Here is a 16,121-nt window from a genome sequence, read left to right as displayed (position 1 = left end):
TCTGAATGGACGGAATGGACACCGCATTCTCATTGAAGACTTTAGGAAGAGGCTGTGCTTTGCCTGAGTGCAACTATATGCTCTGTGTTTTAGTCTCCCCAGCAGGCATGGTGCACAGACCTGCACCCAGGACTGAGAAGAGGAGGAAGGAGCATACTTAGTTCAAGAGCAGCCTGGGTAACTCACAGAGCCCTTGTCAAGAAGGGCAGTCATTTTATGGAGACTCTCATATAGCTAGGTACTAGAAAAAAATACCAATGCACCCACAACAACTCCCCACTTTCTCTCTGTCAGGTTCTGTGTATCTGGTTTTATGTTGAGGTCTTGATCCACTTGGATATGAATTTTATGTAGGCTTATTGAATGGGTCTATTTGCCAGTAAGACCAGCACAATTGGTTGAAGATGCCTTTTTCCTCATTGTATATCTGCGGCTTCTTTGTGAAAACTCAGGTGTCCATAGGTGTGTGGATTTACATCTGGGTCTTTGATTTAATTCCTTTGATCAACCTGTTTTTATTTTTTTAATGTCAATACTATGTGGTTTTTATTACTATAGCTCTGTAGTAGAGCTTGAAATCAGGCAATCAGGGATGGTGATACTGCCAGAAGTTTTTTTTTTTTTTTTGTACAGGATTGTTTTAGGTATCCTGTATTTTTTGTTTTTCAATTTTAAGTTGAGTATTTTTTTCTTTCCAGGTCTGTAAAATATTGTGTTAGAATTTTGTTGAGGCATTGCATTGAATCTGTAGATTGCTTTTGGTAAGATGGCTAGTTTTACTATGTTGATGCTACTGACCAATTAACATGGAAGATCTTTCCATCTTCTGATATCTTCTTTATTTTTTTCAAAGACTTTAAGTTATTGTCATTCAGCTCATCACTTGCTTATTTAGAGTTACCCCAAGATATTGCATATTATTTGTGGCTATTGTGAAGGATGATGTTTCCCTGATTTCTTTCTCAGCTCACATATCATTTGTATAAAGAAGGGCTACTGATTATTTTTTTTAGTTAATTTTGTATCCAGCCACTTTACTGAGGTGTTTATCAGCTGTAGGAGTTCCCTTGTAGAATTTATTGAGTAGCTTATGTATAGTATCATATCATCTGTAAATAATGATATTTTGACTTCTTCCTTTCCTATTTGTATCCCCATGATCCCTTTTAGTTGTCTTATTGCTCTAGCTAGAACTTCAAGTACTATATTGAATGGATATGAAGAAAGTGGACAGCCTTGTATTGTTCCAGATTTTTGTGGAACTGCTGTGAGTTTTTATTTAATTTGATGTAGGCTATCAGCTTGCTATATATTGCTGTTTTTATGTTGAAGTATGTAACTGTATTCCTGATCTTGTCAAGATTTTTCTCATGAGGGGGTGTTGAATTTCCTCAAAGGCCTTTTCAGCATCCAATAAAATGATCATATGGTTTTTCTTCTTTCAGTTCGTTTATGTGTTGGGTTACATTGACTAATTTTTGTATTTTAAACCATTTATGCATCCCTTGGATGATCCCTGGTATGATTGTCATGATAGATGATCTTTTTAATGTGTTATTGGATTTGGTTTGCAAATATTTTATTGAGTATTTTTGAATCAATGATCATAAGGGAAATTGGTCTATAATTTTCTTTTTTGTTGTTGTTGAGTTGGCCTGGTTTGGGTGTCAGGGTGATTATGGCCTCACAAAATAAATCTGACAATGTTCCTCCCGTTTCTAATTTGTGGAATAATTTGAGGAGTATTGCTATTAGCTCTTCTTTCAAAATACAGAAAATTCTGTACTAAAACCATAGGACCCTGGGCTTTTTTTTCCCTTTGGTTGGGAGACAATTAATGACATCTTCTATTTACCTAGAAGCTAGAATTCTATTTAAGTTGTTTATCTGATTCATCTTTGGTAAGTGGTATCTATCAAGAAATTCGTACATTTCTTTTAGATTATCCATATTTGTAGAGCAGAGGTTTTTGAAATATGACCCAATGATTTTTTTGATTTCCTTGGTATCTGTTGTTATGTCATCCTTTTTTATTTTTTCTTTTGTTAATTTGGATAGTTTGTCTATGTCTTTTAGTTAGTTTGGACAAGGGTTTGTCTATCTTCTTTATATTCTCTAATAACAAATTCTTTGTTTCACTGATTTTTTTTTTTTTTGTATTGGTCTTTTTGCTTCTATTTTATTGATTTCAGTCCTGAGTTGGATTATTTCCTTTCCTCTACTCCTCTTGGATGCATTTGCTTCCTTTTCTTTTTAGAGTTTTCAGGGGTGCTACTAGGTTGCTAGTATGAAGTCTGAACGTTCCTCTGACTACCATTTTTATTGTGTTTCATGAGTTCAGTTATGCTGTGCATTCATTTTCCTTGAATTCTAGGAAGTCTTTAACCTCTTTATTTCTGCCTTGACCCAGTGGTCACTGAGAGGAGAGTTATTCAGTTTCCATGAGTTTGTGAGCTTTATGTTATTTCTTTTGTTGTTGAAATATAGCTTTAATCTGTGAGAGTATGATAGGCTACAGGTGGTTATTTCAATTTTCTTATAGCTGTTGAGACTCACTTTGTGACTGAGTATGTAGCCAATTTTGGAGAAAGTTCTATGAGATTCTGAGAAGAGGGTATATTCTTTTCTGTTTGGGTGAAATATTCTCTAGACTTCTGTTTGGTCCACTCGACTCACAATGGCTTTTAGCTCCATTATTTCTCTGCTTAGTTTTTGTCTGGATGACCTGTCTATTGATGAGAGTAGTGTACTGAATTCCCCCACTTTTAATGTATGATGTTCAATGTGTGGTTAAAACTTTAGGAATGTTTCTTTTACAAATGTGGGTGCCCTTGAATTTGGGGCATAGATGTTCAGAATTAACATTTTTTGGGGGGGGTGAATTTTCCTTTTGATGAGTATGAAGAGTCCTTTCCCATCTCTTTTGATTAATTTTGGTTAGAAGTCTTTTTGTTTTTAAGATATTAGAATGGCAACTCCAGCTTGCTTCTTGGGTCCATTTGCTTGGAAAAAAATTTCCTACCCTTTAACATTTCGTGTTTTGTCTATGTTCAACTGACACAGAAAACAACCAAGAGATGTGACAATCAGGCTGAAGCCAGGAAGCAGTTCATTGGATGAGAACAATAGGCCCAGGAGACATCAGTCCAAAAGCTGAGTCCCAAATTAACTTAAACAAGGCTTTTCATGCCCCCTGTGTTGCCATGTCCCCTGCATAGTAATCTAGATGAAATATGTTTGTTTGGCTTATTAAACCACCTTATTAGAGTTTGATAAACTGCCTCATGAGTAGAAATGTTTACCCAAGCAACAGACTTTATCCAAATCTATTTATAGCAGAGATGAAAGGATGAAGAATTTGGTTTTGAAAGAAATGTAGTGTAGAGTGTTGAACCTCTAGGGAGCTGGCCAGTGGTGTGGGTCTTTCCTGTTTCCAGGGCACCTCGGTGCCCGGTGCTTTATTTAATTGCCTTACACCGTAAAACTGAAGGAGGTCCTATGCCATGCAGAGGCTGTGTTTGGGTCAAAAGTACTGATAACTCTGAGAATTTTAAATCCCGCTGTTGTTCGCATTGCTGTATACATCACATGTGCTTCTTGCAAAGAATTCTGTTCTGAATGTTCTTTGAATAATTCCTTTCTTTCTGGAGTGTATAACTATTTATGGCAAGAAATGCCTCCTTATTTAATTTGTCACAATAGCTATAACACAGGAAATTGAATTATTGAAATGTGTTAGACATGGTTACATCCTTCAAAATACTGTGAGCTGTCCAAGGCCATGATGCATGAGAGCCACCTCATAGGACTCCCTTAAAGACTCATTGAGGAATAAGATAAGATAAAATAAAATGAAACAAAAATGCCCTGGTTTTATCACAAAAGGGATATGGTTTAATTTTCTGCTACATTTTGTGACCACACAAGTTAGTAAATAATTTTAACAGAAAAAAAACCATTATATTTTCATGTACGCCAAGCATGTGAACACTGACTGACAGTTCTGATGCCAGTGTATTGGGTCCTCTTATAAAGAAATGTGCCCATCAATGATCAATGAATATTCAAACATTTATGTCCTCCCACACATAGACCTGAACAAGTTAACAACATGTTTTTCAGTGCTCAAGAACACAAAAGGGCTGACTGTGGCATAGAAGTGGCCCACAAAGAGTTGGATATAGTAAGATGTTGGATCATTTAGGAACATGCTTCTTGAGCAGGAGATAAAGCCATCCAAGACAGACATCAACACGAAGAAGCTCATGAGCAGAAGGAAGGTCCTGTTAGCTCTTTGCTCTGGGGATGCTTTTGGGGAAAGCCTGGTGCTGTGAAGATGCCAGGCCTGCTTCCTGTGCCTGCACAAGAGAGCCACCATGTACCAAGTTGAGATGACCATAACACTAATAAGAAAGGCTTCCCTGATGGCCAGCAGTTTAGAAAATGTGCTTTTCATGTGGTTACTCATGGGTAGGATGGAACAGGACCTAGTAACATACATGAAGTTATTCCTAGTCAAATTAGGAGTGGCAATAATCGATACTAAGAGGTGACTGCTATTGAGCATATAGAGGACACTCAGAAAAAGAAGTGCACATGAGATGTAATAGTGAGATTTGTGCTTGATCTTGGCTAAACAAGAGCTTCTGGGACTGAGGATGATGGCCTGGAGGACACTCAGCAGGCTGGTGGTACAAAGTGAGAGACCTCTAAAAATTCTGTACAGGTAGACAATGAGTTTACATATGATGTCATCCCATCCCCTCAAAGAAATAAAAATGTCCATGGCTATGAATGCTATGAACATTAGCATCAGTAGGTGGATTATGGCCAGCAGACCAATGAGCACATCAGTGGGTCTGGGCCTGTGCCCACAAATGAACTTGAAGATGTAGAAGAGAAAAAGGAAGCTGTTGGCTGAGATTCCAATGCCAATTTCAGAAAAAAAAAGAGGTGTTCCTTATGTCAGAATAGTGTGAAGTCATCTTATGTGGAAACAAAGAGTGGCTCAGGAGTAAAGTAAAACAATGACTCACCATGAGTAAGACCTCAGACACCACTCCAGACCAGGCTTCTGGCCTCAGGAAAACATGCAGATGCTCCTGAATGCTTATTCCACTGAAGACCTCAATTCTAACTCCTACCCCACAGACCATCCTCCTGCTCTCACTTGTCATAAGCTGAGCCATGGCTGGAACCTGTGTCCCATAGTGGCTTCAACAATGTGTGAGCTCCCTCAACATTAAAAACAGGAGCAATTATGTGCTTTCATGTTTTGCAGGTTTGGGTTTTACTGGAGCAGGAGCAGCATCTTACTTGGTTTTCCCGAACAACATCTTGATGGCCAGGTAATTTATAGACAGAGTTTTACTATTTTGGGTGGAGTCTGAATGAGGAGGATGTGTGAAAGAAAAAAATAGACCTCCCAATAAAAGCGGTCACATGGATTGGATATGCACTTATTCTATTCAGGGCTATCTGTACTTTACTGAAAATCCTAATTTCTTAGAAAATTTCTATAGAAAATGTTGGAGGTTGTAGTCTATGATCCAGATGTTTCTGATTCTATTCATGATCTTCTGTTTCCTCCAAGTGTGTCCTTCAATACTCTGAGGCGGGGTTCCAGTCACCTCCTCTTGAACACGTGGACATCAGTGTACTTTTGTCAGAGAGAAGCTGGGTGAGCAAGAACATGATGTTCACACACCAAACATGGGAGAGTTCCAGCACATGATCGTCTGTGTGGATGTGTTGGCAGCTGGTTTTCTCATACAGTGCCTTATATTTGTGCTCTGGGAGAGTTCAGGCAGCTTATAATGACTGCTCAGCACTGTCCCTTCCTGAAACAGAGTAGATAAAAGACAGATAAATCAGAAAATAGTAGCACATTGGCACATAGTCCTTTTAGAGAACTCTGGTGGACTATTCAGTCTTTGATCGCTGCTCTGTACCTGCATCTTGCTTGGTTCTGCTCTCAGTCCAGAGCTTCTCCAAGCAAATGGCAGAGTGGGCAAATGTCAGCAGGGACATATGCCATGTCTTTCTCCTTCAGCGTGTGAAGTCATGGAGTAAATAGAACTACAGTTATAACAGACTTGGAGCTGTCCCATATTACAGAATTAATTAAAGAAAAATGGTCCAACTCAGTCTTGAAAGGCAGACTCCATAGGAGTCAACATTCCCTTTCTCCATAATGGAGCTGTACTCACCAGGTACCTGATATGCTGGCTCCAGGTTTATATTAATAAATGTCGTGTACATGCTGTTGAATTATTGTAGTTTCTTTGATTTAGACACAGACTAAATAAACCACCATGACCAAAACCAAATGGGGTTGGTAAGCCTTTATTTCATCTTACAGCTGATAATCCCTTGTGCAGGGAAGGTGTGGAGGGATCTGAGGCAGGAACCTGGGGCAAGAACTGAGGTATGTGTCACAGAAGGATGCTGCTTACTAGCTTGGGTCTCATGGTTTTATCAGTCTGTGTTCTTAAATATCCAGAACCCTGAGCCCATAGTCCACAGGCACAGTTATGTGGGCCCTTTCTCATTGATCATCAATAAAGAAAATGGATCACACACTTGCCCATACTCCAACCTAGTGGGGGCATTTTCTCAACTGAGGTTCCCTTCCCAATTGAGTCTAGTGTGTTGATTCAACAAACAAAAGACAAAAACAGCTGCCACAGCTGACCCCCTGTCTACCTGACACTAAACACTTCTCTGTTACACTATAACTTTGTCTCTCAATTTTGTTGTTCCCAAGATATTAAACCAATGTCAACATTGCAATATAAAAGTTCAATGTTTTTTTATTTTTAAACTTCAATCTCTTAAGTCACTTTCAACATTCAAAGACTCTACAAAATACAACTCTCTAAAAACTCTAGTTTCTCTAACATTTTCAAAGTCTGTCTTAAAAACCCATGGTCTCTCTAGAACTCTAAACTCCCTGAAGTCTCCAAAATCCCTTTAGAAGTTCAAAGTCAAGAGACTTTGTGGGCTCCTGTAAAATAACAATAAATAAGTATTTTCTTATTTAAAAGGAAAGAACCAGGGCACAGTCACAATCAAGTTCAACAAAGTCTAACAGCATAACTCTCAGTGCCAGGCTTCTGGAACTCACCAGTGACCTTCTGGGCTCCTCCACACTACTGGCAAAGCCTTCCACACAGCTTGTCTCCTAGGTTCAAACTGGCTCACCCCACAGCAGGTGCTGCTGGTATGTGATACTGACATCTCCAAGTGGCTTGGCTCTGCACAGCAAAGGGGCCGAGGCTTCATCAGTGTCCTCTTGGCTGTTTTCAAGGACTCTAACACAGTTGTATGGAGCCAAGTTACAGCTTCACTCCATGATCCCTCCATGTTTCAGAACCAATACCACCTGAGAAACTCTTTGTTTATTTGTTTGTTTGTTTGACACAAGGTTTGTCAGTGTATTCTTGGCTGTCCCGAACTCCCTCCATAGACCAAGTTGGCCTTCAACACCTCAGAGACTCCTGAGCTACCAAGTTAGGCTACTAGCATGTGATGCAGCCTCAACAGTATTGAGACCACAGTGTCAGTGTGCTGAAGCTGAGAAAATAGAGGATTTTAATTGTTCCAGCAAGGCAAAGGTTTCATTTTAGTGATTCTTTTCTTTTAATTAAATTTTTATTTTTTATATTACTTATAGTTTATTTAGTTTGTATCCCAGCTGTAGCCCCCTCCCTCATTTCCTCCCTATCTCACCCTCCCTCCTTCAACTCCTCCCTGCCCCTTTCTAAGTCCACTGACAGGGGAGGTCCTCCACCCCTTCCATCTGACCCTAGCTCATCAGATATCTTCAGGATTGGCTGAAATGTCCTCCTCTGTGGCCTAGCAAGGCTGCTCCTCCCTCAGGGGAGGGGGGTTTGTCAAACAGCCATCCACTGAGGTCATGTCAGAGAGAGTCCCTTTTCCCCTTACTAGGGTACTCACTTGGATACTGAGGTGCCATGGGCTACATCCAAGCAGGGGTTCTAGGTTATATCCATGCATGGTCCTTGGTTGGAGAATCAGTCTCAGAATAGACCACTGTGCCCAGGACAGGAGCCTACTACAGAGGGCCTCTGAAAGACTTTCCCTAACAGTGTATCAAAGCAGATGCTGAGACTCATAACCAAACCTTGGGCAGAGTGCAGGGAATCATATGACAGAAGGGCAAGTTAGTACGACTGGAAAGGACAGGAGATCCACAAGGACCAAACATTTTAGTGTTTCTTAACTCAAAATATGAGTGACCCTCTTAGAATTTTTAAGGGACTCTCAAGCTTCCCTACAGAACTACATAAAACAAGCCTCCATCATCTGCTCTGCTCTCAGCATTACATTCCAATATCACACCAAATAATCCACTAAAGTATCAGCACTCTATGTATTTTACAGTCCAAAGTTTCAAAACCTTTCCACAGTTCTCCAAAAACCCAAGGTCAGGTCTGTCGTAGTCATACCTCACGGCCTAGTACCATCTTTTGTCTTCTCAAGGTTTCTGTTGCTGTGGGGAGAGGAGGGATTATTTCACCACACAGCCTGTAGTTCCCCAGCCATGGAAGCTAGGAGAGAACTCAAGACAGGGACCTGGAGGCAGGAACTGATGGAGAGGCCATGGAGTAGTGTTGCTCACCAGCTTGCTCCTTAGAGCTTGCTCAACCTACTTTTGTAGCACCTGGGACCAGTAGGCAGGGACGGCACTGTTCACAGTGAGCACGGCCATCCATATGAAATCAACATCCATCAAGACTTGTACCAGGTGCTTGCCCACAGGCCGGTCTGCTGAGGATGTTTCCTCAACTGCGGTGCCTCTTCTGAAATAATTCCAGCTTGTTTCAAGCTGCCATAAAACTTTCCAGCACAGACACCATGCATGCAGCAGATGTAATTTTGTAAATAAATTCCTGTGACATAATAAAAACTTATCAGTGACAGTCATATGTGTAGGGTGAAATTGTTTTATACTTCTGTAAACCATGTGACATTGTCACCACACCTGGCAAATCCAACTGGCGTGTGACAACCATGGGACATTGTCATGGAAGATACTAAGGACAGGCAAAGGGGATAAAATTTCACAAGTACAGGGTACCATGTCAGGATTTAGACTGGAAGCAGATGGTTGGTGAAAACATTGAATAAAGCAGATTTTCTGAAATAAATGTTCTGTAGCAACATTAGAAAAGGTTAATCTTTTATAAGATTATGGACCATGTACTCCAGATATCAGTAGAGTGTTGATTAAATGAGTGGTGCTCAATTATTCTTTATAAAGCTCAGGGGTTAGTTTTCAAAATCCCAGTCACAAGAAGCAGAACACAGTAGGTTGGGGGCAGTTTTGTTTTCCAATGAGCAGATAAAATGGCAGTTGTCTCTACTTTGAATAACTCAGATATTAGAGTTGTGCTGTGACAGCCCAGGAAAACAACGGAGAGACTGAAGGGGCTCCATTGTTTCCAAGCTTTATTTACAGCTTTTTAGAATTACAAACTACATTTACAAATGTCATCAGAAGCACACACTCTGAATGTCATTTTATGGTCTCTGCACTGAGAGGCAGGTGCATATTCTATACTTATTTCATGGAAGGAATACACACCTGTAGATTTTAACTAATAGTTTGCATTGCATGTGTATCAGCATTGGCTAACTAAAAGGCTAAAGAGTTCTAAAATGCTTTTTCTCATGTCATTTCTGGAAATGCACATTTTTTTTTCTTTAATTCCACTGAGCTAACAAGAAAAGAAAGAAGAAAAAGGAACTTGGTCTTTATGAGCACATCACACTATCAGACTGCTCAGCTAGTGAGCTGTCAGCTTTGCAGAGTGGGGCACAAGCTGTGCTGTTTTCACCATCTCTTCAGAAACCACAACCCTACAAACCTAAAACTCTTAGTAGAGTCATGCAGCTACAGAGGATGTGCATCCTCATTGATATTCCTAACATCACGGCTTCAGGGATTCCAGATTTGAAACCACTTATATCCTGGAAATGGAATAACATAGTAGCTAAAGAGAAAACATACAGGCTTGCCTTGAGGGACTGACATGTCTCTAGTCATCCAAATAGCTACAGATGACATGCACTGACAGATATATCTAAATCTTATACAATAAGGACCAGTAAAGCATGCAGATTCCAAGCAGATTATAATTTTTATAAAAAACCTTCTGGTGAGTTTTTCTCTCCTCAGGAACAAGCCACAGAGAATCTTCTAGCCTGTCTCCACCCAGATGACCCTTATCAGCTCATCTGCCTTGCTGAGTATGGTTTTAAAAACCAGGAGATAGGACCCACATTCTCAGACCTGCAGAATGCATTAAGGACCACTTCAAGGGACCCACACTCTCTGATATGCAAAATGGGTTAAGGGCCACCTCATCCAGCCAAGAGGAGAGGAAAGGAGGGAGTAAGCTGTCACAGGACTGGGATAGCCTGTTGTAACATGTACTATGATTGCACTTTATACAATGCAACAAAATAGGCTGCTTCCCAGAGGCATGAAACTCAGTACATGGAAACAGAAAAAGTCACTCATTTGTGAAATAGGTCCTAGTAGAAGAGGCTACTGGAGAATAGGAAGGGAAGGTTTTTGTGCAGATTAGGAAATAAGACATGCACAGAGCAAGAAATGACCAAGCAGAACCTGAGAGCTCCTCAGTTAAAGCCAATTGTGAAGGCTACAGTTGCTCGGGGGTAGGGGGAGGAATTGAACTCCCTGAACTGCAGGAATTCAAGAAGCCACGACTTTAGCCTGTGTCAGCCCACAGCTACCCAAATCATGGACAACCCACAATCCATAGCATCAGCACATGGAGGGGGTTGGTGGAGACACTGTCCCTGCTCAATGAAAATGGCTGGAGGTTACTCAATCAGGATGTCTACCTTTGGCACAATCCTACCTTTAAAACTAGAAAGAAACTAGGGAGAAATGGCCAGTACTTCGGGTAAGGCAAAACCATCAGTGAGCATATGCCAGTGCTGATTCCAGAGATGCCAGAAATAAATGAACTGTGGTAACTTTATAGGCAAATCATGAAGAACCTTCGGGCTAAGGAATCATGACTGTTTCTGAAAGCCTGGATGAGAATTGTGTTTTTGAACATTGAAGCCTTTGTACAGCATCTCTGAGCTCAGAGTATGAGTGAGGATGTCTTACAGGGTTTCCAAATCAGCCTCCAGAAAGAGCAAGAGTGGAAGTCCCTGAGGGGCAGCATGGCACAGACTCCAGCCAGAAACACTGGACCCTGCACAGTGCTGCAGCACATCCTGCTCCCCCAGCACCCAAGGAGCCTCAGGAGAGGCTTGGCTTTGCTGCTAAGAGCTGTGACCTCCCTCCCAGTGTGCGCATTGCCTCAGTGACAGGAGAGGGAGGTCAGTTCCTGTCCATCTCTTCACATAGGTTCATGTAAAGATGAGCTTTGGGATAAGCCTGGAAATGAAATAAAGACAGCAGGACAGGGTGAGGGGGTTCAGTTCTCTAAAGTTTCCTCAAAGAAAAAAGATTCACGTTTTTCTCTCATAAAAAATTGCACAGAGTACATGGGGGAGAACATAGAGAAAAGACAAATCATGGAACCGGCTCTTCCCAGAATTCCTGATCTCAGTGAGACAGGGAAGGGAATCTGCCACTGTCACTGTGCATTAATAGTTAGTGTCCTGGAAACCTCATCATCATAGCCATTTAATGACACTTCCTATCAGGCCAGCAGAGGCTAAGGGCCGACACCACTACTTTGTGATCTCTGAAATTGAGCTGAGAAGAATAGAGGCCATGAGCAAACACTAGAATATACATTGCAGTCCTGTGGGGAGCTCCCTCTGTGGAATGAGAATTTGAATCTACAGCCTCTATTACTTACACAGAATTTGGAATTTTTTATACCTCACACACAGAAGAAGTTACATGAAAACAGTTGTGTGCACACCAAAGTTACAGATGCACAACTCAGGAAAGTAAGCTCTCCAGACCTTTCACTTCCCTGATAATTTATCCTAGGAATAGGTAAATCAGTAAAAGAAATGTAACTAAACAGCTTATCCAGGTATACAGTGGGAGTTACTTAGTTCACAGGAATGAACATGAATTCTATAGTAATTTGAAAGTCTATAAATTAAGGAAATGAGTATGTTAAGAAGAAAACTTTCTTGTTACCCAGGCAGAACTCAGTCCCTTGTGCTGATGGTCTGTCAGATCTCAGCATCTCCTCTGTAGCTGCTGAAAACCCCTCTTTAACTTTCTCCTCCCACAGCCTTCCTGGGTTCTTACCACCTTCTGAATTTGCTCTTGGGTGCAGAGCACTTACCCAGATTGACATGGCAGGGGAGGACTGTGAGCTTGAGGAGATCCTGCAAATCTTAGGTGAAGGGAGAATTTAAGGCCTCTCTGTGACATGTTATTTCTGTGTCTGTAGAAGGTGACATGTTTCTGCTGGGGTCATGGAGACCTGGCATCCCAGTGGAGCATCATCTCTGCCTGGTGATCTTACTCCCTGTGTCCTGATAACAGCCATTTGGGAAGGGCTGAGAACAAACTTTATCTGAGCTCCCTTGCCACACCTGCTGGAGTGATCAGAAAGTTTGCACCAAATGGACAACCATGTCTTTTCTCATGTTGAACTTTTGATATAATTCTAATTAATTTAGCTCCCTGTGATGCCTCTCTTCTGAGATTCAGGAACTCCCATGAATTTCCTACCCACCCAAGGGTCTTCCTTCTACAGGGAGTGACCTTAACCCAGGTCAGTCTTCCCTTGGAGCAGCTTTTTTATTAATTGTTTTCTCCAGTATTTCCAAACTTCTAGTTGCAGGATTTTAGCTGTGAGTGAAATCTGAAGGTTAATTGTGAAAGAAATTAGATGCAATGCAGAGCATTTAAGGCAGAGCTGGAGAGCCAGGGTGACCACAGGCAGATGGGACACAGCTGAGGCTGAGGACAAGCTGTGCTCTGCTCCATGAGCAGCCTGAATGTTCAGGTTCATCCTCGCTGACAGAGGCAGGAACTGGGTCTGCAACTATATGCAATTGTGTTTCAGAACCAAAACAGTTCTACGAAACACATTATGAGCCCTGGTACAAAACATGACACTGTGAGCTGTAGATGAAGCCCTTAGTCATCCAGCCCAGGTCATTATTTTTGCCCAGCAAGTGCTCTTACGCACTGGTCGTCTCCTCACCCACAAATGTGGAGTTTTTACCTAACAGACAACTCTTCACTCTGAAGGCAGGTGCTGGAGCCCTGAGGACTGGCAGTCTTCTGAGGCTTTGATACAGAGTGTGCTGTGAGCTGAAGCCTCTGCAGAAAGTCTCTACAACACAGCAGGTTGATTTCCCCAGGGTCAGATATCTGTTCATGGTTCCTGAATAAACTGCATTGAAAAAAAAAAGAAGATACTCACATGGCAAATAAACCAAAAGAGGATCTCAAAAAAAAAAAAAAAAAAAAGTGAATCACGGTTCTGGTGCCAAGATAGCCTCATCTTAGGATCTTAGGGATTCTCACCATCACTAAATAATCAAATAGTCACTGTTCTCTCACACATGGACCTTTAGACGTTGATTATATCCTTTCCACTGCTGATGAACACGAAAAGACAAACAGTGGTGTACCCAAGGCTCACAAGAATCTGATACAGTAGAATATTGGATCACTTTTGAACGTATGTCTTGAGCAGAAGATAAAGCCATCTAAGATGGACATGAGCATGAAGAAGCTCATGAGCAGCAGGATGGTCCATGTGGCCCTTTGCTTTGGGCCAAAAGAAAGCCTTGTGGAGAAAGCCTGGTGCTGTGAAGATGACAGGCCTGCTCTCTGTGCCTGCACAAGAGAGCCACCACAGACCTACTTGAGAGGGCCATGACACCAAAAACAATGCTTCCCAGAAGATGAACAGTGCTGATATTATGTACTTCCTGGGGAAACTGAGGCATACAAAAGAGCAGTATTCAGTAATATAGAGTAGGTGGTGTGAGGTCAAATTAATGGTAACAACCATGGAGACAGATGATAAGGTTGCTAGAAATGGACAAATAGAAAGAAGACAGGACAAACAACCACTATATGTTGTAACATGTGGCCAAGCAGTTTGTCACCCTCAGTGTCTAGGATTGAGGGTGTTGGCCTGCAGATCATTCAGGAGGCAAGAGGTACAAAGGAAGAGACCCCCTTAGAAAACTGTTTAAGAAGAAAAGCAATTTACATATGATGTCATCCTGTCCTCTCTGAAGCATGAAAATATCTACCTATGATGTTTACAACCAGCAGCAGCAGGAGGTGGATTAGGTCCCATAAGCCAATGGGCAGGTCAGTGAGGCTGGACTTGTGTCCACTATTGAATGTGAGGACATTGAGGAGGGAAAGGATACTGTTACATGAGCTCCTGGTGCTTATGTCAGAGAAGAAAGTGTTTCTGAGGTTATTGTTAGTGGACAGTTTGCTGTTCTGATACATCTTATGAGGTCGAGAAGCATAGAGCAAACCTTGCAGGAAAACCAAAAGATTCTGTTCATGCCAGACACAGCCTTGGCCATGGATCTAACCACGCCTCACCTCAGGAAAACCTATCAGCTCAGCCCAATTCATCATTTTCCACTTAAAACCTCAACTTCAGTTCACCCCAGCCCCAGAAGGCCTCATATAAATTAACAACTGCTGTGCGTCACAGAACACACTCCCTTTCTCGCTGCCTCCTGTGCAAGCATTTATGGGAACTTTCCCTGCCTTCATCCACAGTTCTCTTGCTGTCAGGTACACAAACAGCTAGTTTTGGTGGATTTGAATGAGGACGATTACATTAAATTAGAAATCAAAAGACAGTATGTTTGTGGGTTTGACAAGGACAGGGCCATTTATTTCAGTTCTCTCTTCATTCTTTCACTCTACTAGCAAATATTCTTAATGAAGTTTCGTTACAAAAGTTGAGATTTGTGAACTCCAAAAACAGACTTCTTCAAATATCACCCACAACCTGACACCTTCATAGAGTGTGACTTGAGCGCTCTGAGGCTGAAGTCGACTCCTGTGGACTACGTGGATGGCCTTGTGCCTGTGTCTGGGACCCACAGGAGTGACATGAGATGAAGTGTACACACCAAACATGGAAGTGTGCCCAGCCCACGGTGGTCTCTGTGACGTGCAGCTGCCACTCTCCTCATGAGGTATGTGTGCATGTGGCCTGGGAGAGTTAAGGCAGCTCCGTTAATGACTGCTCAGCTCTGTCCCTGTCTGAAACAAAGAAACAGACATGGGGAAAGAAAACAAACGATGTAACCCCTGTGCAATCCTCTGCTGTGCTCCCATGGGCTTCTGTCTCTTTGAATCCTGACACGCGTCTGTTCACCTCGACCATGTTTCAATACCAGAAGTCGAGGTGAACAGACACATGTGGTCAAATATTAGCAAAGCAGATTCTAACATTTCCTCTCCTTTCACATGAGAATTCACAGTGGGTTGTGTGAATGCAAATAGAAGTGCAGTTACATGAGCTTCCAAGCCATTCCATTATATGGTTCCAATGGAGGGAAAGCATCCAAGCCAACATGAATGGTATATGCTCTAGGATTCTGATGTCATCTCTCCATCAAGTTATTTCTCCAGACTCAAAGGTCCTGAGTCTAAACTTTACACCAGGAAGTTTGTCAAATGGTCTGCTGGCAGAATGTCTCTGAGGGAACACATGCATTAAGTTTCACTGTAGCATCACACATACGGAGGAGGTGATGTAACCAACAGCAGTGCTTGTGGTGGTGGGCACTGGTTGGTATGTTTAAGAGACAGAGACAGGAGGACCCCAGCTTTGAACCTAGACAAGATATACCCGTAAGGGCTTTCAAATGGGTACGTGGGTAGAAAACTTGATCTTGAGTCAATTCTCACAACCTATGTAAAGGGAGAGAGAGAGCCAACTCTACAAATCTGCCCTCTGGCACACATAAGGACATTGAATTTTTCATGTTTTACAGTGAAATGTATTAAAATATTAAAAGAGTTATTTAAAAATCAAGGCTGTAAGGTGAGACTGTTTTATAGTTATTTAGACCATGTGACTAACATCAGGTATCAAGGGGAAAAATATTAAAAGTCATAAACTCAAGGTTCCATCTAAGAACTC

The 16,121-nt window shown here is 41.6% G+C and overlaps 1 protein-coding gene across 1 annotated transcript; it reads right to left on the bottom strand.

Moving 5' to 3' along the window:
• Nucleotides 1–4,093: 4,093 nt before the first annotated feature.
• Nucleotides 4,094–14,461, bottom strand: LOC132654142 (vomeronasal type-1 receptor 45-like; the record flags this gene model as incomplete). Its single annotated transcript, XM_060383399.1, has 2 exons — nucleotides 14,415–14,461; nucleotides 4,094–4,949 (listed from the first exon to the last, which is right to left on the bottom strand). Coding segments are annotated over exons 1-2 (903 nt in total), but the record flags the coding sequence as incomplete, so codon positions are not given.
• Nucleotides 14,462–16,121: the final 1,660 nt, after the last annotated feature.

The sequence above is a fragment of the Meriones unguiculatus genome, chromosome 5 (genome assembly GCF_030254825.1).
Source record: "Meriones unguiculatus strain TT.TT164.6M chromosome 5, Bangor_MerUng_6.1, whole genome shotgun sequence".
Classification (NCBI taxonomy): domain Eukaryota; kingdom Metazoa; phylum Chordata; class Mammalia; order Rodentia; family Muridae; genus Meriones; species Meriones unguiculatus.
This window is presented reverse-complemented; position numbering and strand designations above follow the sequence as displayed.